Source organism: Poecile atricapillus, chromosome 2, assembly GCF_030490865.1.
Source record: "Poecile atricapillus isolate bPoeAtr1 chromosome 2, bPoeAtr1.hap1, whole genome shotgun sequence".
NCBI classification, from domain to species: Eukaryota; Metazoa; Chordata; class Aves; order Passeriformes; family Paridae; genus Poecile; species Poecile atricapillus.
This window is the reverse complement of record NC_081250.1, coordinates 82087005-82110498: the sequence shown is the minus strand read 5'-3', so window position 1 is coordinate 82110498 and position 23494 is coordinate 82087005. Positions and strand designations below refer to the sequence as shown.

Genomic DNA, 23494 nt, shown 5'->3' with positions numbered 1-23494 from the left:
TAACTAAAAGCATTATGGACTGTAATTTCCTTCACAAAGTACTCTGAACTGTATGCCCTCAAATGAAAACATATAAAAAACAAACAATCAAAACTTGATAGCCTGGTATTTCATATGAGATGATGAGAAAATAACATCTGAAAGAGTTTTTTTCATGCACTTGAAAGTGTGAGACATTTTGAATGAATGTGCAGTAAGCATATAGCTGACTGTTAGAAAGAGACTTTTTTGCAGCCAGAAGGGAATGTGAAGATTCTCCTTATGTTTTTGCATTTAATTTCATCTGCATTTGACAGGTTTGTAGATGAGTTTCAGGAAGGTGATAGTCAGAACATTCCTAGCTCTGTTATTGGCCTGCCACTTCAGTAAATGTATTTTGCCAAATTTGGCAAGACAGTTCATAGCTGCAAATTAATTATGGGCATTGAGGAAAATGTAATTTCTGCAGCTTTGTAAATATTGTCACATATAAGCTTCTGTCAGTTATAAGTATATAAGCTTGTCACATATAAGCTACTTGTCAGTTACAAAGTCTGTCTTTATGTAGCTTTTGGGTATTTTCAGACCTTGTGGAGGTCTGTGGATGGTGGTTACAGAGGCAGTAATAGTAATGTGATCTTTTTCTCACATTACTGAATGGTCAATTATTGCTCAGATCGCAGGAATACTGGCTGTTTTCAAGTAGTGTCTCTCACCTACAATCCCAGGAATGAGATAAGGTCATAAATCTTTAGTTGGTTATGGTGATTATGTTTTATGAAGACTGAAATGAAGTGGAAGTGAGGTAGGAGCAGTAAAAAATGGGAAGCTAAAGGCACATCATCTTGGGTCACAGTGTGTGTAATCAGCCTTGGATGAGTTATCTGAATAAGTACATTTGTCATATTCTGGATGAGACAAGCCTGGTTGTCTGGTCCTATTCTCTTCTTTCAGCAACCATGCACATCTTGAGCAGGCTGCTCACAGCTCTTATGTGACATTGCTGTCCTCAGCTGAGGAGAACTTTTGAAGGAAAGAGAAAGAATGAGACAAACCTGAAACACAAAGGATATAGTGAAAAGTGGAAGACAGAGTAAAAAACTGTGTAGTCGTGTTAGGTTCTTGCTGGTCCGGTGATGTAGCAGACCTTGCAGTAATTGACACAAGTTACTGCAGAACCTGTAATAACATTTGTGTCACCAAATGTTTGGTTTTCAAAAGGTGTCTAAGTTTGCGGACAGGAGCCTGCAATGGAATAATCAAGAATTTAGTGAGCTAGTCCTGCCTCTGTTCTGATACACCACTTCATACTTCCTGAGCTTGTATCTTTTTTTAGTTTTTTAATGGATCTCATTTTAGTGTATATTCTCATGTGATACCAGTACTTTCTTCACATCAAGAATTTGCTTTTCTTTGTAAATGCAGTAGTCAGCTGTGACAATGTACTGCCAACACTGTGGGTCTCTACATATCAAATAAGCTGTGGAAGTTTTGAAAATCTGAGTCCTTAATTGCAACTGGGCCCTTAAAGCCTTTTTTTTTGTATAACTTAGAGTTCAGTTTTGAAAGTCTCAGGATATTATGAATACTTGGAGTTTGCTTGAACTTGTGAAAGACAAAAACTCTGTTTGAAAAGTTCCTGGACCACAGCTCATTGAGGTCTGGCAAAGTGCCTTGGGAGTATCCTTGCATATTTACTCTGTTCATATGTGCTTCTCTAGGCCTCTTCTGTATGCCACTGTCAGAGGCAAGACATGTAGTAGTTTAAGTTTATTATGCAACTGTTTTTAGATTCTTCAGGAAAACTTTGGAAACATTGCCAACAGCAAAACCCCTTTAGTCTATTTCTATGTATTCCTAGTCTTTTTGGGTTGTAGGTGTCAGGTCATTTTTTACATGGCTTGACAAGGAGATAAAGTTTGAATGATTTATTGAGGGAGGTGTTTAGAACATAACTCTTCAAAATCTGGAGTTTTGAATTGCAGCCTTGAAACTGCTTGGAGTGAAACACAGCACCTCTTGTAATCTTTCTTTTTATTTTCTCATAATCCTATTATTTTTGTTAAATTTGGAATGCTGGGAGATGATTTAAACTGCAACCCACAGGGAGGAGTAGAAGGAGCTTAGGTTGCTTATTATGGCAAAAAGGAGGCTAAGGAGTGATCTAATAGCAGCCTATGTGAGCCAGACTGGACAAAAGGAGACCAAATCCATTGGATGCTGCCTGATAAACTCAGAGTTTACACTAGTGGAGAAGTTCTGCATGGAGGAAGCTGCCCAGAAAAGGGAAATCTCTACCCTTAGAAGTTCTCAAAATCCAACCAGTTATAACTGATTGAGTGCAGCGCTGACTGCTAGTCACACTTGCAGCATGGGGTAGAACTAGGTGGTCACCACAGGTCACTCCCAAACACTGGACTGAAGCTGTGTTTCACACAGGTCACTACCCATAAACCATAGGGGTGCTGCGAGAGCAATTTGTGTGGGTGACCGGACCAACAGCACATTGGCACAGTGCTGCAGCCTGCTAAAGATGGGATAGTCAAAGATTCTGAGTGCTTTTTACTTGAGAAGTAATAAATGATTGCATGAGATCTGAATTTATGGAACTGATACACAGTAGTCCTTACTAGAGGCAGTTGTTGTCAACTTGGTATAATGGGAGTGAACTCTGGGAAATGTGGAAGGCCAGTATTAGCAAAGGAGAGACAAGTGAGTTGGCAGGATGAATGGGTTAAAATTAATCAGACTGTAGAGCATGGTGTCTGATTATCGCTCTTCAGAACTACCTTGACTCCCCCAAAAGCACTGGGGTTTTTTTGGGGGGGGGTATGATGATCTCAAAGATCTTTTCCAACCTAGATAAATCTGTGACACTGTGGTTCTGTGACATGGAAGTTATCAGATGACCAAATGATACTTAATGCAACTTGGAAATGATCCCTACAGTTTGTATGGCCACACCTCACTTACCTGTGTGAAATCATCAGGAATATGACTGTGTGATTGTGATCATATATACAAAAATACTTTATCCACTTGACAAAATACTGTAAGAGTTGTGTATTTAAACTGTCTGAGTGCCGTTGTGAAATATTCTTCATAGGTGTACTAGCCTGCTCAAAGTGCTGCCCTTGGACATCTGTATATGAGATCATAGGATATCTCAGGTTGGAAGAGGCTTCATGAGGTCATCTTGCAGCAAGGTCAGTTGAGGTCAGAGCAGGTTCTTCAGGGCTTTATCAAATCTGGTCTGGAAAACTCCAAATATGATCATAAATTGCATCCCCGAAATTACTTGTCATCACTTATAAGACTTTCTGTGGTTTAATATAGGTAAAATGAGATTAAATGGTTTTCTGTGTACCCTTGGGAAGAAGAAAGGTGGGAGATAGAGTATCTAAGGCCACAATTATGTATCAAATGGCACCTTGTAACTTTATTTGTTCTATTGCTTGCAGTATAATCTGGAAACAGAAAAGGATCCTGTAGTTATTGTTATTTCCACTACTGGAACAGGAGACCCACCAGACACTGCCCGCAAGTTTGTAAAGAAAATTCAAGACAAGACCTTACCTCCTGACCATTTCACACATCTCCAGTATGGATTACTAGGTGACTTAGTATTTTCTATATTATTGCAGAACTTGTCTGTCAATGACTATTTTTTTTTTTCCTGAATAGGTGGTTTGGGCTTATTAAAGTGCTTACAAAACATTTATTTTTATAAACAACAGTTTTGCATAATGTCCTTGACGAGCAATAAAGGAAAAAGTCACAAAAATTATCTGAATGTAAGCTACCAGTGTACTTTTTTATAACTTAATTTTCTTTGCATAAAAACCATATGGTAGAAGCCATCAATAACAGTTTGAAGTTTAAATTTCATGTGAAATCTACAGGGATTAGTAAACTAGATTAGTTTACCTCACTGTCTGAGTCAATGGGCATTTTTCTCTAGGGGAAGGGAAAGGCAGTATAAAATGTTCTTAAAAGTGAAAACCTTATATTGCCTTCAGCGAGGCAGAGGACCTGGTTCAGGAACGGCATGGTGACCCCCCTCCTCCCCCAGGTCACTCGGTCCATTTGCACACAACACCAATGTGATGGATGGCAAAAATGGTGTTTATTGGTGAAGAATTTGACACTTTGTAACCTAGGTTCACAGTGTCACTCCCATCTGCTTTCATGACAACTAGGTGCTATTGGCTAATTACGGGGGTAATTACCATAAACTATGGAGGAGGGGGGTGACTCTATCTTTCTGTTGCATCCTGATATCTTCCGACCGCCGAGCCCTAGCTCCCCACAACCTTAAATCTTCCCATCCCTTTAAATTTCAATAATACTTTAGTTTTGAATGTTGTACTTATCAAGAGAATGAATGTACCTTCGGCTTAAAGATGGATAAGCAAATTACAGATTTGGCAGAATGCATGATATATTTTGAGCTGATGGTAAGGTTAATTTGTTGAATTTTCAAATTTCATTTATAAACAAGCTCCAGAAATTTCTATTTAAACCTAGGTTATTTTTACCTGACAAGTTTAAATTGATAGATGGGAGTGAGGAAACTTCTAAGTTTCTAATAAGGAAGGGAACCATTAGAAGGAAATTTCTACTGGATATATAATGTGGAAGTCTGTAAGAGATTCTTCGTGGTGCAGATGGTCTGGGACACGGCAGAGACCTCTCTATAGTCAAGTTAGATGTTAGTAGTTTATTTCAGGGCATGGGTGAGGGAGCCCTGCTAAGAGCCAACAGATGAAGCTCAAAGCAGGCTCAGAGGGAACAATAGAAAAAGGGGTAGTACATGGATACGTGAGTTCAGGACTTAAGATAGCTAAGAAAGAGAGTAACAGAACAGAAGTAAGAGAGCCGGAAAAAGAGGAAGAAGAAGAGCGAGCTCTCCTTTACAATTGTTTATATAATTTATACATCGAATATTCTATTCTTTTACTAACCAATCTTTGTAAGTATACTAATACAGTAACAATTGTGTGTGACCTATAGAAATCGCCGCTTTTGCATATTTTTAGCTATCTCAGGGTACTTCGGACCTTTCCTTATAAGGCTGGGAAGAGGGGTCCCAGCTTAGTTTTACTGGGGGGAAGAATGTGTTCTGGCATGCCAGACCAGTTTCTTTGAATTATTCAAACCATGCTTTCATTTGTATTTCTTCCTTAGCCTCTCTGGCTAAGGAGTCATATCTATAATTCCTTTCTGATTCTACCTTTCCAACAGAAGTCTGAAGTATATGCATCCTAATCATGTAGCATTTTGAGAAGCTGTTACGCTGTTGCCTAGTTACACATTACAGTTTGTGAAATGATCAGGTTTTTCATAGCTGACTGCATGCATATGTGTATGTGTAAAGATAAGTATTGTATTAATCCTGTATTAATTATGGCAGAAATTATTATGGTGTCTAAATTAAAACATTATTCCAGTTTAACAAGTTATTAGTCTTAAAATTCATCCATGGTATCCATCTAAACTGGTTCAATGAAATGTTTGCTCAACTGTACTTGAGCGGAAGCAGAAGTCCTCTTAAAGGGAAAAAACAAAACAAAAAAAAAAGCTGTTATAAGGAGAGAGGAATGCTCCATTATTAAGTAGCATCATGGTTTAACTGCAGCCAGAAACCAAGCCCCACCCAACTGCTCTCTCACTCTGTCCACCCCTCCCTGGTGGGATGGAGGAGAGAATAGGAACGGTAAAAGTAGACTCATGGGTTGAGCTAATGACAGTTTAATAGGGGAGGCAAAAGCCATGAACACAATTAAAGCAAAACAAGGAATTCATTCACCCTTCTCCATGGGTAGGCATGTGTTTCGGCCATCTTCAGCAGTGCAGGGCTCCATCACGTGTAGCGGTGATTTCATAAAATAAATACTATCACTGCTTATGTCCTCCCCTTCTGTCTTCTTTCCTCAGCTTTATGTGCTGAACATGATGCCGTGTTGGTATGGGATGTCCCTTTGGTCATTCTGTTGGGGTCATCTGTCCCAGCTGTGTCCACTTGGTGCACCCCTACCATCCTTGCTGGTGAGGGAAGGGGAGGGAAGGAGAGGCGAGGCAAGGCCTTGACTCTGTGTAAGTGCTGCTCAGCAATAACTAGAACATCCCTGAGTTATCAACACTGTTTCCAGCCCAAGTCCAAAATACAGCCCCATAGTAGCTATGATGAGGAAAACAGACACCATCACAAGTGGAAATAATAAAGATCTAATGATTTTAAATTGCACACAATAAAGAGTCAGGCTGTGAAAAATTCTGATAGCAATAGTGAACCAGTGGTATGGGTTACTTAGAGAATTTGTAAAAATGGACCTAAAACCAATGGTCTTTAGGACTGTTGGGCAAGCATCTCTAAAAGATGATTGGTAATTTTTGTGGGGTGGGTCAGTGATTTGGTTGACCTCTTAAAATATTGGATCTTCCATGGATGTACCTCCTGAGTGCCCTGATTGTTCAACTGTTAACAAAGAGCATCTTCATCTAAAAAAGCTTCACAACAGTTAAGGACCAGAAAATCCAGGGCAGGTGAAACAAGATCTACAAAGAAATCTTTGATTCCTGCAGAGGAATTTGCTGGACTGTATTCCCTTATGCAGATTTTTCAGCTTTCTTCTTTAAAATCACTATATTTGATCGTTTTTTTCCTCCCAAGTTTCTAATATTTTTAAATTTATTTTAATACTCTCTCATGTTGCTGACATTATTAACAACTTATCCTGAAAGATAATTTCTTTTGGTAATTCCCACATAGTTTATAAGTTTTACTCTTTTCAATTATTTCAGTTCCTTACATTCTTCCTTTTAGAGACATTTTGTATTTTGTAAAAGCCTCAAACTAAAACAGTATTCTTCTGAAATGTGAAATATTGAAAACAATATGTTTTTTTCAGAGTATTTCTCTGTCTTACATTTGGGAAGGAGGAGCTACTTTTTCAGACCTATTTTGGGACAAACACAATTTTGTTTGAAATTCATATAAACAAATGTGTATTTCAGTGTAGCATCTGAATAATACACTTATGTATGCAAGTATATGTTTAAGTATATATCGATATATAATTATATTTATCATAGAAGGCCTTTGTTGGACAGGGCCTTTAAGATCATCCAGTTCCAACCCCCTGCTATGGGCAGGGACACCTACCACTAGACCAGGTTGCTCAAAGTCCCATCCAACATGACCTTGAACACTTTCAGGGATGGGGCATCCACAACATCTTTGGGCAGCTTGTGCCAGTGCCTCACCACCTTCACAGTAAAGAATTTATTGCTAACATCCAATTTAAACCTACTCTCAGTTTGAAGCCATACCTCGTTGTCCTGTCAACACATGTCCTTGTAAAAATCCCCCACGTCTTTGTTGTAGTCTCTCTTTTGGTACTGGAAGGCCACAATGAAATCACTCCAAAGCCTTCTGTTTTCAAGGCTGAACAAACCCAGTTATCTCAGCCTTTCCTGCTAGGAGAGATGCTCCATTCCTCTAATCATCTTGGTGCCCTCTTGTGGACTTGCTCCAACATATCTGATTCTTCTGTTTGCCTTCAAGAAAAGTCTGTCCTGATTTTGTGTAGCCTGGGAAGCTTCCTGCTTAACACGATTTCTCCTTTCTTGAACCTTCTAGGTCTGGGAGATTCAGAGTACATGTTCTTTTGTAATGGTGGAAGGACAGTAGACCAACGACTTCAAGAACTTGGTGCCCAACACTTCTATGACACAGGATTAGCAGATGACTGTGTAGGGTAAGAGCAGAATGGGCTTGGATTTTATTTCTTCATGATGCAGTATTTGTGTAGGCATTTGGCTAAATATTCCGAACCACTTGAAGTTCATTGCAGCTGGATATTCAGCACCTCATAGAAATTACTTCTGCGTAAGCACAAGACGCCTGTTCAGTCTCAATTGCCATTAAGTAAAACTCCATTTTAAAGTGTGAGGAAACATCTGAATGCCTGAAAAAACAGTATTTAGCAGATTTAGAAATTAAATAAGTAGAAGTAAGTATAGGGATTTGAAAATGTAGTTTTGTTTTACTTTTTTCTCTTTTTGGGATGGGCAGAGGATTATGTAAGAGCAATTGTGAAGACTTCTCTCTTTGCTGTAAAGGAATTATGTAAGAAAACAACTCCCTGTTCTGCTGTTCTTTCTGGCTAGTAGGCTGCAGTCTTGGCTTAGTTATTTTGAACTGCTGCTTGTATTGGTTCTGTGCATGATGATACAAGGCAGTTGAACACAAACGTTGTCATAACCATAAAACTTATCTCTTGTGCTCCAAAATAATAAAAATTGGCCATTAGTGTAAGCTATTGATGTTGCTGTTACACAGTGAAAAGTTGCATATTCTGCTGCCATTCCTGTAACTTTGTCATAAAGTTCAGCATATGAAAATAAAAATGAGAAACTGGAAGAAGAGCAAGGCTGTTAAACATTTTAGGCTCTGTAAATTTACATAGTGATAACAACTACTTTTTTTTTTACACAGAAATAATATTTGTAACAAAAAAAAAAAATATATATATATAAAATATATAGCAGATATGTATTAAAAATGGAAAGTGAATAGTTTTGTTTTTTTTTTTTACATTTGTGGTCTTTTGTTATTTGTAAATTTAACAGTCCAGGAAGTCAAAATAATTCATCCATGCATTTCTTCTTTTTTTCCCCTCCATTCCCAGTTTGGAATTAGTGGTTGATCCTTGGATTGATGGACTTTGGCTTGCCCTCAAGAAAGCATTGCAATTGCAGAAAGAGAAAGAAGGCATGAACAATGCTGTCAAGGCTGTTTCCAGCTCTCTGTCTCCAGCTCCACATGCTGTGCATGAACTAAAGCTAAGCTCTGAAGCACAGAACTTGAAGCTAGAAGATGAGGGAGTAAGGGGTTCTGGTGTTCTATCACAGAAACTGGATGACATCAATCTTGTGGCTCCAGCTAGAGGCACCAAACCTTCACTTGTTCATTCTGTCCCTCCTGTCTCTCAGTCTGCTCTTAATATTCCTGCTCTGCCACCAGAATATATTGAAGTGGAGTTTCAGGACACCCAGGGTGAGGTAAGGACTTCCCTTTGAGTGATGGAAGCCTCTAGCTCTTGCAGAAGTATGAGTGTATACTTCTACGTAAGGCTCAAAAGAGCAAATTGTTACCTCTGTCTCTCTTTTCTTGCCTCCTTTGGGCTCTGTTCTCTGTGGATATATCTTTTCTTTAGTCTCTCAGCCTTCTCTGGGCTCAATTCTCTGTGAATACAGCTTTCTATAGTCTCCCAGCCTCCTCTGGGCTGAATTCTTCTGTAGATACAGCCTTTCTATAGCTCCCCAGCCTTCTCTGGGCTGAATTCTCTGTGAATACAGTTCTTCTCTAATTCCCCAGCCTCCTCTGGGCTGAATTCTCCCGGGATCCTCCCTCGTGGGGAGTTCCACTTATCTCAGTTCTCATTATTTGAAGTAAACTCTGGAGCTCGTTAGAATCTTGTTTCTCGTGTTTATTGCAGGATCCTTACAAAAGTTAACAGGTTTCTTCAGGCTGGTTACAAGGTTAATCTTTGCAATTTGGTACATTTCTTTCTTCTGATGGTACAAACAAGGCCTTGTGGCACACTTCATGTCTGATACACAAAATGGCCCCGAACTACGCAGTTCTTTTATCTTTATACCTATTTTTACCCAACCAACAACAGACACGTATATTATTTTTCTTAATGACCCAATGACCCATCACCTCTGTGATGCACTGCGGCATTTTCTATCCAATCACTAACTATTACCCAAAAACCTCCAGGAGCAGAACATGAAGAAGGAAGAAGAAGGACAAGAGACAACACCCTAAATCCTCCATCTTGTCTCCTGTTCTCTAAACTACTTTTTTCACCCAGTGATTTAAGAAACTTTCTAATCTACACACCTACCTTTCTTATCTAACTTTAGCATTTGTTTTCATGTGTCACTATGAAAACATGATCATGAATTTCATATAATATGAAATTCAGTGTTTTCTTGGATCTTAGAACTAAACATTAAAAGCAAAGGCACAAAGTTTGTATTTCAGACTCCAACACAAATGAATGCTTACATAATGGTGATAAGTCCCCAAATGCAGGGGGCTTTTGAAATTTAAGTAAAAAGTCATTTATATTGAATGTGGGTGCCACCATATGGATTATGGACACTTATGTCAAGATATAATTCAGCTAGATAGTAGGTTGGTATTGCACTATCAGGAAAGCAAGAATTCAAATCCTCTGTGGCTCGTAACAGTGAAAACATCTTGCTGTAGTGAGGAGTACAGTAAAGTTTCTGTTCCAATTTTTAGTACTTTCAGAATGTGCTAAGAGGCTGTAAAATTGCTCAAAATCTTGCTGCATATTTAGTAACAGAGAAATTTGTCATTGTGAAAACTTGATCATTATTTTACTGTGGGAAAGGGAAGATGAACTGTAGATCAACAGTATACTTTTCATGTTGAAGCCACATTGAACAAAGACCTGCTATACTAAGAGAAAAATTAGCATGAGCTGGAAGTCATCTCCAGTTGGCAAGAATGAGTTGCCTGCAGAGGGCAGATGTTTCAGTTCCATGCAAGGAAGCAGTGAAGTCTGGCTGCTCTTTAAGTGACAGAGAGACAGGAGCTGAGTGTGGTAACACAGCAGCATTGGTACCCACTACCCAAGCAATGTCAAGCAGGAGGTGGCTGCCAGGGTCAGCCAAGAGTGCAGATCATCGGGCAAGTTTGTGGATATCTTGGCCCAAGCCAAGAAACTGGTCTCAAGATCCAGGCCTGGTTCAACAGGATCTGTGTCCTGTCATGGGTGTGGTTGTGGTTGAGCTGCAACCTATAGTGCTGTAATGTAGCTGAGGCCAGGACTGAACAACCAGTCCTGAGCTGAGGTGGGATTTCTGGGCCCAGTCCTCTGGTGTGGCTGCTCATGATCATGAAAGCCCTTTAGTATCCTCTGGACTCTTGACACTCTCTCTGTTAAGACTGTTAATGGAAATGATGATAGGATCAATTAATCTAGCTAATAAATTATGTATATATGTACATACATATATACATGAACTACAGTTACGTAAGGTGTATGGATTTAAACACTTATATTTTGCTTTTCTTTTAAACCTTGTATTGTTGGTTTTGCTCAGGTTGTTGAATTTAATAAACCTCTTGGAGGTTTATGATTTAGAGGTACTCTTCTTTTAAAGACTAATAGTTGTGTTGAATGTGCTGCTACACTCCTTAAAAGAGCCCGTTTTCTTAATGTCAGCATGTATTCAGACTGATCACTGAAACTGTTCATCAGTTCTAATACTGATGCCATAAGTTTTCTGTATGTAGAAAAAAAAGTTAATTTTGCTTTTGAACAGCAAATGGAAAAAGATTAATCTGCTAATCTGGAACTCAGTGACATTAAAGATTATAATCCATATTTCAGGTGTAAAACAGGGTGGTTGTCTTGAGCCCTAGAAAGTATGAAACATGTGATTGTGGTTTTTCCCTTTGGAACTATTTTTTACACAGTTGGCTCGACCTTGTCAACAAGTAGGTTCTATGTAGGTTTCATGTTTGGTTTTGCAGGTATCACATAATTCAGGTCATTTTTTTGGTTTCTCACATTGCAACAGCAGCTATGGGTATTTTTTGCCAAACACAGCTGAAGTTGGTGTGTTTTGAAATGCATCAAGATGAGTTTTGGATATTTCCAAACGGAGACTCCCTGCCATTTAAAGAAGGCCTGGTACATGATCTTTCCAGTTACTTAAATGATCTTGCCTTGGGCTGGTGAGTCTCAGGGTTGGATTAACAAGCTGCTGCATACTAATAGCAGACCAGCAAAGGTCTAAAGCATTTGTGGGAAGTGTAAGATGATACAATTTAGCTTAAATCTTGATTTCATTGTGCCTTGAATTTGACTTGAAGGGAATACAAATGTAGACAATTACAACAGTCCTGATGCACAATGATTTGATATGGCCCAAGCCATTAATCACCATGTCAAAATCTTAAGTCAACCAAGAAACTTCCAGCTGTTGGTCTCAAGTGATTCTCTTGTCTCCTTTTTGAAATAGGAAATCTTTAGATTAACGAATATTCTCCCATTGGTATGATGATTCCTTTACATTGACAGAGTACTGTTATAGGCATTTGGTGTCCCTCCTGCCTCTTTATTTTTGTCTGCATTGATCTCAAGTGAAACTTGCTGACTATAGTGATGGAGAAGTGAGGACTGTAGTCTGATCTTCAATCACAGCCTTTGACATATGTGATCTGGAATTATTCTTGGTGGCCATTTGTAATACATGGGGCACATTTTTACTTCTGTAGAAATGTTGTGTTATAACATCATGCTGTTTTGTAGAGTGGATTTTGCTCATTAGGTCTATTTAAAACTCCTTTTATAATTTGCCTGAAGCAGTAGACCCCAGATGGACCTCAAAGCCTTAAGCTGTAAACCAATAAGCAGTAAGTCCATTCTGTACACCTAATAATCCTTTAATTATGCAGGAGTTTTCTGGGGTTTAACATAAATGCCATTCACTAATTGGCTATTTTCAAGGCAGTTCTTGAGAAATGAAACAGCTTGCTGTGTTTGATAATGTAGGCCTGTTAGACTGTTCAAGCCTACTGACTTTTTCTAATGGAATATATGCCACTTGTTGCTTGGATGTGATTTTTTAAAAAGAGCAAAATACTCTATGTGTATAAAAGATTCATGTTTTTCCTTATTGTTTTGAGTTGGTTTCTGAGATTGTTTCAAAAACAACCTGTATTGACACCAATTCCTGTATGTTGTAGTAAGATGTCATAAAGCTGATTTGCATTTTTACTGTAAGTTTTTCTGTCATCTTTTTCAGAATCCACATCTGTCTTCACTTATTTCAGAGGGAACAACCTTTGAAGTGCCAGTTACAAAAGCAGTTCAGCTCACTAGGGAAGATGCGATAAAGACTACATTGCTCTTAGAGCTTGATATTGCAGTAAGTCAGTGATGGCTTTTTCTCTAGTGGGTTAAAATATAGGGTGAAAAACATGTGTTTTATGAATAATAACTGAGGGGGGAAATTATTTATTTGACTGTTTAATAAGGAAAATAATTCTTTATACAATAGGATGTCAGCTTATGCTGATCCATTTTGTAAATTTAAAGTTTGATTTAATCACTGAAAAATAGGACTCCATGGAAGTCAAAACAGTAAAAAAGTGTCAAGTCAATTTCTTGGTTGTTCCATGGATATCATATTGAATGAAATATCTTTATGAAGGGAATTTGCAGTGGAGAAAGGCAGTCAGGGAATATTGAAAATTAATAATCTTTCAGTTTATGATTATACAACTTGAAGAATATTCAGAAACTTTATAGTAAATTGTGACCGTTCTTCATGGTGGTATTGAGAAACCGCTCAGACTATTCACTGAGTCTTCAGAGAAGTATGGTGAACGTCGTTTATTTCTCTTTAGCACACTTGTATAGGATTTTACAGGGTCCACGGGCCTAGAAGTTACTATTGGCTAATGCACACTGGTTTACATTTTTTCTCCTGTACACAAGGATATTGTTTTTCTTTCATTCTCTCTGCTTCAGGAGAGTTTCAAGGACATTACCTTTAATATTATCACTTATATCAAAGACTGGTTTGTGCAGGCAGGCTTTTACTAATATATCATGCCCACCTTCTGTTAAAATATTCTCTACAATTCCCCCATTCTCTTTTTGCACAAGCCAGGCTTTAGATGCGACTTGTTCTACACCTCTACAAAGACAAGATACCAGACAAGATACTATACAGCTTAAAACCACTATCCCAATTAACACCATAAGTGAAATCCATCCCCCTTCTAGCACAAGAGACCTTAACCATCAAGTGATTCCCCAGTTGGCCAACCAACTTCCAATGGGGTCACTATCTTCTTTCAGGGCATGTAACCCATTCTATAGCTGTTGTAGTTGCTTGTGGATGGAAACTGAATGACCAGTAAGATTCAAAGAGCACATGCCTTCAAACTCTTCACAACCATGTCCTTGTGCCAAGACCAAGAATTCAGTTGCAGCTCAGTTTTGCAATACTGCATGACGTACACTACACATCAGCTGAAAGTTCACTTAACATTGTTGATGTTAAGTTCAGTTCTTTCTTGGTCCTACAAGCGAGCCTTTTTAGAGTTGACAAGCCTTTAGCAGCAGCTGTTCCTGGACTGAAAAAGGCGGCTAGCCATATTATACCACGACTCCAAAAGTCTGGGTCACTAACATCATCACATTGTAATTCATTGAGGCTTCACTTTGACCGTTTGATGTTTCTTATTTTACCAGCTATATTCAGTAATTGATGTAAGTTTAGATGGAACCAAGTAAGTTTCCCAAGGTAACAGGGTCCTTCATGTGGGCGAGCAGGAATTCCATTCTATGCTCTGTCTCCACAGGTTAAGAATATTGAACTAGGTAATCGCCTTGGTAATCATCCTGTGAGGTTGCACTGTGAATAAAAAGCTTTACTTTCAGTGTGAGTAATGAGATCAACTATAGGGTTGACTGTTGCCCAGCGCTGCATTACTTTGTTAGAATGGCTTTTTGTCGGGGGTTCAAATATTATCCATCCACCTGAGGTATTGGTGGAACTTAACAAATCTAATTCTTCTGGGGGCCCTATAGTAACATTGAGAACTTCGATAATTTTTGCTTGCCATCAGGCTTCAAGTTGTCTTGATGTGAAGCCAACAGTGCGACTGCACTCTTGCAACATTGCCAATTGATTCGGTCGAGTCTCATTACTAACTAAACCATTACTAACTAATCCTAAATGCTTGAGGATCCCATTCAGGGACTCCTGTGAGACAGGTGCAGAAAGGATCTCCAGGTGTAGGTAGGCTTAGACACATTGATTTTTGGCCTGTCAAGTGTGCTAGAGTGACCCATATGTTCTGTTTCTTTTGGATGTTAGTTAGCAGACCGTTGGCTGGGACTATACACAGCACAATTACCATAAGCAGTTTGTTCCATGCAAATGACACCATGCTTTCAGAATCACAGCTAAGGCTTTAAAGTTAAATGAACTTTCAAATATGCTTGCATTAACTCTTGAAGGGGGAGTGTATTTAATTATAAAGTATAGTATAAAGTATATATATATATATATATAAAGTATAGTATAAAGAATTATACTAATGTCTTTACAAAACTTATCAATAACCTACAAATAACAATTACCACAGAAACTAAAACTCTATCTTAAACTATTATCTAATGATTTTTAACACACGTGCTCTGGTATATATGCAATCTAAGCATGAAAGCAATTTGCTTGAAGGGTAAAAACACAGATACAATTTGTTTTTATATACAGTTAGATGGAGTCTCTACACTCTTTTAGATCTTCTACAGAATTTTTATCACAAACAGACTACGATTTAACACGATTCAGTCTTGAAACTCTGCTCTTGTGATGTCAGCTGGCAGCTGATCAGTGACTGACTGAGGGCGTCAATATTCTGATTGTTCTTCAGATACTTTGTGGCTGGTTTGGTCCATCGGCTAGGCACCCATAGCGGTCCAGCATCTGTGGAAACACAGCTGTAACCATGCCTGTTAAATAGCAATGGATTTGGTCCCTCCCAGATACCTGTCTTTGGGTTCTTGTAGTACAACTTAACTTCTGGGGTAGCTTGCATCTTTACTTGACTATTGTGAATTACCACCGGGGGTTGCTCTAAATCTCCAACTAAACTGAGGAAATTTAGAGTGAATAACACTTGCTGCAATCGAATGACAGGGTCTAATTGTTCAGGTGGTTTTCGTTTATTCAAATACTCTTTTAAGGTCCTATGGGTTCTTTCTACAATGGCTTGTCCAGTTGACACATGGAGAATTCCAGTTACGTGTTTGACTCCCCATTTTTGTAAGAACCGCGAAACTCGTGTTCCTACATATGCAGGCCCATTGTCTGTTTTTAGTTCTTTTGGAACTCCCATTACAGCAAAGCAAACTACTAATGTTGAATTACATGTATGCTTCTCTCTTCTACTTGTGCAGTGGCCCAAATAATTTTTGGAAAGGTATCTACTGTGACACGTACATATTAAAGGCAACCAAATTCAGGCAAATGTGTTACATCCATCTGCCAGATCTCACAGGCTTGAAGACTTCTAGGATTAACACCTAATCCTAGACTGGTTCCATATTGATTGCACTGTGGACAGGATTTTACAATGCCTTGTGCATCTATTGAGCTGATATTAAATTGTCTCTGTAAGGCTTTTGCGGCTTGATGAAAGAGACCATGACTATCTCTTGCAGCTGCGAAAGAGTCTCTTGGTGCTGCAACAACAGGACTGACAAGCGTATCAGCTTTTGCACTGTCTTCTCCGGGACCTAATTCTGTTTGATGAGTGTGAATGTGAATGATGCAACAAGATTCTTTTCTGTCCTCAATAGCTCTCTTGATTTGGAAAAACAGTTGACACAATCACTTATTATTTGGTAGCTTGATGAGAGCATCTTCAATATGTTATACCACTCCTACCACATATAATGAATCTGATACAATGTTCAGCTTTCTATCTCGCCAACGACACAATGCCCATGAGACGGCTGTAAGTTCCAGTGTCTGCAGTGAGTCACGTGTTATCTCCATCTATAGTGATGCTTTTCCAACTCAAGCCTTCTCGCCAGGTGCAGGCTGCTTTTTTCTGCGTCAATATATACCGTAAGGCCCTCCACTGGCTGCTGCACTATTTTAGGCTGTTCCAACCGCTGCTGCTTTAAGATGATCTGTAAGTGTGGATCTTTAGGTTGCCTGTTATGTACAGTTCCTGGATAACTGAGCTGCGCTAATTGAATTGGTTCTGAGTGTCTCAGCATCCACTCAGAGTTTTCTGTCTTTATCGGTAGACTAATATGCTCTGGTTCAGCACCACTAATTTCCATGATTTGCATTCTCACTTTTTTGATGACAGAAGCAATTGCTTCTGTTCTCTGCCAAGTACTCATTGGTGGCATATGCAGTGTAAAAATCCACTCAAGGATCGCCAAAGGGTCTGCACATTTCATTGACAATCTTGCTAACTGTACCTTCTTGACAGGCTGACTCTCCTTGACAGGCTGCTTGGCATCTTGACAGCTCTCAGACGGGTCTTCTCCCCCTTTCTATTTTTGCCAAGCAGGCCACTGAATTGTGATAGCACATGGGGCAACAGGATGGTTACGAATCAAAAGTCCTAAAGGCACATCTGGTAATCTTTTGTTTGCTAGCATTGAAAGCAGTTTCTTCCTGAGGAATGTGAGATATTTCTTTGGGTCTATAGAAAGGGTAACTGGAGTTTGTGGATCTGTGCCTTTTAAAAGGCTCATTAAAGGTGCCATCTCATCATTTCTGATACCAGCAATATATCGTACCCATTGCAGATCTCCAATAAGTTTCTGTGTGTTATTGAGGGTGTTTATCTCAGTAGTCAATTCTAATTTCTGTGGGTGGACTGATGAAGATGTCAAAATCCACACTAGATACTTCCATGGAGCTTGTTTTTGAATCTTCTCTGGGGCAACCACCAAGCCTTTTGCTGCGAGTTGAGCGGTGATAAATGCAAGGTCATCATCTTGGAATGGATCACGTTGACAGAACAAAATATCATCCATGTAGTGGTAGATAATAGTCTGAGAAAGTTTTGCACCCACAGGTGTCAGTGCCCAGTGTACAAACAGTTGGCACATAGTTGGAGAATTTTTCATCCCCTGTGGAAGGACCACCCACTCAAATCTCTGAGATGGACTTAATTGATTGATGGTAAGGTGAAGGCAAATCACACTGTGTCCTCATTTTGCAGGGGTATTGTGAAGAAACAGTCTTTCAAATCTATAACTAGAAGATGCCATTCTTGTGGCAACATTGTGGGAGAGGGCATCCCTGGTTGTCATGTTCCCATTGTCCACATCTGGTCATTTACCTTGCGCAGATCATGCAGCAATCGCCACTTTCCAGATTTCTTTGGGATGACAAAGACTGGAGTATTCCATGGGCTGAGCGATGGTTGGATGTGTTTTGCTTGTAGCTGTTCTCTGGCAAGTTCATGTGCAATTCCCAGCCACTCCTGAGAGAGAGGCCACTGCTCAACCCACACTGGCTCATTAGATTTCCACTGCATCCTTGGGGTTGGCGGCCTCTCAGCAGTGGTGACTACTGAAAAAGCTATTGGACAGGAAAGGTTAATGTTGCTCTGAGCTGGCTGAGAACATCTAGACCAACGAGCCCTCCAAGGCTTCCAGGCAAAGGCATGACGTATGGACATAAGGTGGTAGTCTGTCCCTCAGGAAATTGAAACTGGATCGGGTGTATGCTTCTCAGCGGTGTGGAGTATCCTCCTACACCTTGTACTGAGCTTCAGGCTCTGTGGAGAGGCCACTCTTTTGGCCACCAAACTCGGCTGACGATGGTAGCATCAGCTTCTGTGTCTAACATCATCTTAACTTTTTGCTGCTTCATTCTCTGGCACAAGGTGATTTCAACTACTGGTCGATGGTTCATTTCTTGAACGAGATTCACCACTGTGTCTCCTGTAGACCCAAATCCTCTGGCTTCATGTCCAGGAGCACTTTGAAAAATGTCCTTCTCAGTTGCTACCTTTTTAAACAACACCAATTGAGTGATTCTTGTCCCTTTTCGAATCGTGAGTGGAGGAGATAAGGTGTAGGCACAAATTTGGATTTCACCGGTATAATCAGCATCAGTAACTCCTGGGAGAATAGTAAGTCCCGCAACTCCAGCAGATGATCTTCCAATTAGCAAAGCACCAAGTGCACTGGTGGCAGAATAGATGGGTCCTGTAACTCCAGTTGGGGTTTTATGGATGGTGCTGTCGATGAGAGTGACATCTACTGATGCTGCCAAATCGATTCCCAGGCTTCCCCTGGTTGCTGGTGTATGGAGTTGGGCCGGCTATTTGTGTCCCCACACGGTGGCTCTTCGCGCTCTTGTTCATGTTTTTTGCAAAACGACATGTAGTAGTAGCATGGGTATCCAGCTGGCATCAATCACACCACACGGTAGTTTGGCAGGACTTTCAAAAGTGTCCTCTGTTGCCACATTGGAAACAAATGTTTGTAGGCGTAGCAAAAGGTTTACATCTATTTCCCAATTTACTGACCGCAGCAGCAAGTAGACTTGTAGTTGGTTTTATGGCTTCTGCAACTGCATTGGCTACAAGTTGTCCTTGTTGCGTCTGATTAACTTTCAGAGCAATATCTAGCATTTCCCCTACATCTGCTTGTTTCAGGAGCGTGGCAAGGATAGGCTTTATCTTTGAGCTGGCATTCTCAAAAGCTAACAATTTAAACATGTTCTGTTTTGCTTCCTCAGTCATGTCATTCTGAGCCTTCAGGGCTGCTGACAGATGATCGATGAAATGAGGATATGGTTCTGTGAGGCCTTGCTGTACTGTTGTGAAGGAAGTATGAGGTTTAGAATCAGGCACAGCATTGAAGGCTTGACGAGCAAGCTGTGCAGACAAATGATGCATTGCAAGAGGGTAGTTTAACTGTACAGCCATGTGGCTGTAGACTCCTGAACTGGTGATCATGTCAGGATTAAGTCCATACAGTACATCATTCTGATCCCGAGGTTGATTGGCTTCTAGAACCACTAACCTTTTCCATTCCTTCTCCTACACCATAAGCTGTGATGGAGTTAAAAGCCGGCATGCTAAATTCTGGCTGTCTATGGGACTATTAACATCAGAGGTGAACAGCCAATCCAATGCAGTGTTTGCAGCTTCAGATTCAATGCCATGTTCAGTAACTGTCTTTTTGGCTTGCTGCAAGATTTTCCAGTCATGTTGTTCATATCATGGATTTTGCTGATCATATAAAATGGGACAAGCTATTGCTCCTGCCACTTGCCATTCTCCTTCAAGGATGGCATCTCAAATTATGCCAGTCCACCTTTGCCTTGATTTTTGTTTTTTCTTCCTCTAGGGTAGTAGAATTAGAACTGGAACAAGATTGTGATGTTAACAGTGTCTCTAAAGGTGGAGCAGATGGTTCAGGACATGATGCATCACATCCTGCAGCTGCTGAACCGACTCTGCTTGTTGTTTTGGCGTTTGCTGCAGAGCTGCTTTCTCCTGATGATGCTGTGCATCGTTTGCACGTAATGTCTGCTCAGTCTGAGCTTGCAGCTGTTGCACAAACTGTTCTATTTGTTGTTGCCATTCCAGTAGCTCTTTCTTTGATGTATTTGTAATTGTAAATTGTAAATTACAATTAATTGGCTCTTCTCCCACTGGAGGCCATCCATCCTCTGAATGCATTGAGATGTCATCATCGGGGGGGGGGGAGAGGGACATCCCTGCAGCTTTCCCCAGTGAACAGTAGATGGCAGCGAAGGATAAATTTTTGGCTTGCACTCTAGGGCTCTTCTGCTGACATCTGAGGCTCCACCTGGCTGGGGCTGGGGCCCTCTCCTTCCAGAGGAGCCGTCATTTCTACATCTCCATTCGGTGGGGTAACTTCTGGTTTGGGCTCCGCAGGCACGGACCCACCCACTCCGGAGCACCCCTGAGATTTTAAAAGTTCCGATACGGTGCTACACTGTCGCCCTGTGAGCTCTTTCGCTGGCCAAACGTGCCCAACCCCAAAGAAAGCACCCAGATAGTTGATTGACGTGGCAGGTGACTGTGGCACGTCCGTCTCGGGCCGAGCCACGTCTTCTAAGGCAGCAGCTGCGACTGTGGACTCCGCCTTCATACTTCTTAAGGTATTCAACACAATTTTCCAGATCGAGCCAAGCGCTACCGCATCTTTGCTCTTCCCCGTGATCACCTTTTGCCACATCAGATCTCCTATATCTTTCCATTCTTCCACTGCAAAAAGCAGCAGTGGCACCTGTTTTCTCTAGCCCATAAAACAAGCCTGTCCAAGTCTTTTTCCCTGACTGCTTCACCTCGTTTAACGATAATACTCAGAAGCAGTTTTTTCACTGCTGCAAACTCAACTTCCATGTTGGCAGCACACAGGCGAGCGGAGGGGAGCAACCCCTCCTCACCTCTTCCGCCCTTGCTTTCCCCCAGCTGCCCGCATTTGCATCCTCCCACACACGGGAGAGCCTACCCAGTACCGATCCACGTCCGCGTCTCTCCGCGCACAGGTCTGCTCCACCAGCCCTGGTCGGCATCCGCGTCTCTCTGCGCACGGACCTGCCGAATCCCCCTGCCCACAGGGTCCCAGATTGGAGTGCCAAGTATTGAGAAACCGCTCACACTAATCACCGAGTCTTCACAGAAGTATGGCAAACATCGTTTATTTCTATCTTTAGCACACTTGTATAAGGTTTTACAGGGTCCACGGGCTTAGCAAGTTACTATTGGCTAATACACATTGGTTTACGTTTTTTCTCCCATACACAAGGATATTGTTTTTCCTTCATTCTCTCTGCTTCAGGAGAGTTTCAAGGACATTACCTTTAATATTGTTGCTTATACCAAAGACTGGTTTGTGCAGACAGGCTTTTACTAAAATATCATGCTCACCTTCTGTTAAAATATTCTCTACATGGTGGTATGATAGTTTGGCATTTAAGAAAAAAAGTAAAAAAACATGTAAGTGCAGCCTTTGAGAGAGAGACTGCTGGGAGGTTTTTTCTCTGCTTAAGACCAGGCCAATAGCTGGCCATTTCTGAGAATTGACAGATTTTTTGACCATTGAAAAGTGAGATCAACCCTGTGACTACTACCTTTAAAACATAAACCCAGAAGTTTCTCTCTCTCTTGGTTTCCAGCTTTGAAAGGTAACAGAACTCCAGCTAGCTCCCATCCCCCCGCCCAGGCCATGCAGCCTGGCAGGGGCTGGGCAAGGCCTGCCGCAGTTCTCAGGCGGGGGATGGAGCCTGCGGGACTTTCCCCCCTCCCAGGCTGGGCCGGGCTCTGCTGCAACCCTCCTGGGAAGTCTCCAAGTCCTGTTCCAGCAGGGTGGCTGAAGCCTTTCTCAGGGGGGCCCCGGCCCTGCATGCTGCTGAGCTGAAATCTGACACCATGAATACCTGCTGCGGGTTAAGCCAGGTTTTAACCTTTTTATTACCCAGATGAGACCTGCAGATTTAATCCTTTTTCCAGAGAGAGGAAGAAAGAGAGTGATCAACATGTAGAGAGACAACATAAACCATCAAAGTTAGTGAAAGAAGGAGTCAAGCCTCAGATGGGAAGAGAATGAGGAGATTCTTTAATAAGCTGAAATATTCTTTTGTTAACGCCATGGAAATGGACAATAATGTTCTGAAAAACTCCTTTAATTCATGAAAGAGTATTTTGGGCGCAATGAAGTATTTCAAAGTGTAGATCTGAGCAAAGGTAATCCACTGATGAAGCTGAGCAGGTGGTAAAGTAGTTGTGATCCCATGAGATGCTGGAACAGAGAAATAGAAGTGAGAATTGCTGAAGACTCATGGCCCCCAGGGAGAAAAAGAGAAAACCTCTGTTCCCCAAGATGATCATGGAGACAGATGAAGAGAACCTTTGCCTTTGAATAACTCATCCTTAAAATGACACTCCATGAGTTCATGGCCCATGAACAGACCTCAGAGTGGTATGAAATGAGAGAAGGGCCTGATTGATTTACCAAAATATGGATATGATGTAGTATCAGTATCTGACTTGAGACGGACAAAGACTCTAACAGATTAGGGTTACAGAGTGTATGTTTATTGGCAGCACTGGGCTGATATGCAGGGTCACCCCTTAATACACACGTCCCCGAATGCAGGTGAATACAGACATTTTATTTATCGAGATATTGAATACAAATACATATTCAAAACCCAGTTACCGCCCACTCCCCGCTTCCTATGCTAATTAAGAAAAAGCAATTAAGCATGCGCAGTTTGTTCCCTGAAATGAGTTGGTGGTCTTGTTATGGGGAGGGTTCATAAAAGAGAGGAAGGAATATATCTCTTCCTCTTAATGACCTTTCAACCTTTTCAATACAAAGTGACAAATGAACCCTTGGCCAAGCTCCTAGTTTTGTGTTTCCAACTAGTTTCTGGTTTGCTATTGTCTTATGTTCTTGAAGTTCCTTACAAGATTCTTTGTTTCTCATTTACAAGCCCAGCTGAACAAACATAAGGTTGACAGACAATTAATTATTAGCTAATGATTAACTCCTAATTCTAGTAGGGCCTCTCTATTTTAATTAGATTCAGCAGGGATTAATTTTAATTAAGGCTTTAGCTTTTCTAATATCTTAACTTCTTCAAAGAAGAAGTTGTTTCATGAAGAAGTATGTTTCATGATGGCAGAGTTTTCCAGGCAGCTGGCATCAGGTGAATGAAAAGCCATGAGAAAACTATTTTTCTTGTGAAGAGCTCTCCATGAAATGACAAAAGGAAACTTCTTTTCTCTGTAAGAACTGATGAAAAGACTATTATATAGTTGGTACTGTTTTAACCACCAAGTTTTGTCTTGTCAGTTAGACAAGAAAATAGTCGGGCGGTGTGAAAAAAGGGTTTCTGGAGGTTATAGTCTGGTTTCTTATTC

At 40.6% G+C, this 23494-nt stretch overlaps 1 protein-coding gene across 6 annotated transcripts in view; it reads left to right on the top strand.

The window, feature by feature from the left end:
• The window catches only part of MTRR (5-methyltetrahydrofolate-homocysteine methyltransferase reductase), a 40599-nt gene that overhangs the window by 4976 nt on the left and 12129 nt on the right, over nt 1-23494 (top strand). For 5 of the 6 annotated variants that reach the window (XM_058831659.1, XM_058831661.1, XM_058831658.1 and 2 more), the window contains 4 exons: nt 3441-3594; nt 7622-7739; nt 8673-9045; nt 12838-12960. In XM_058831659.1, the coding sequence (XP_058687642.1) occupies nt 3441-3594; nt 7622-7739; nt 8673-9045; nt 12838-12960 (768 nt within the window). Of the gene's footprint in view, nt 1-3085; nt 3186-3440; nt 3595-7621; nt 7740-8672; nt 9046-12837; nt 12961-23494 lie in introns of all 6 variants that reach the window. The other variant, XM_058831660.1, reaches the window with a different exon arrangement.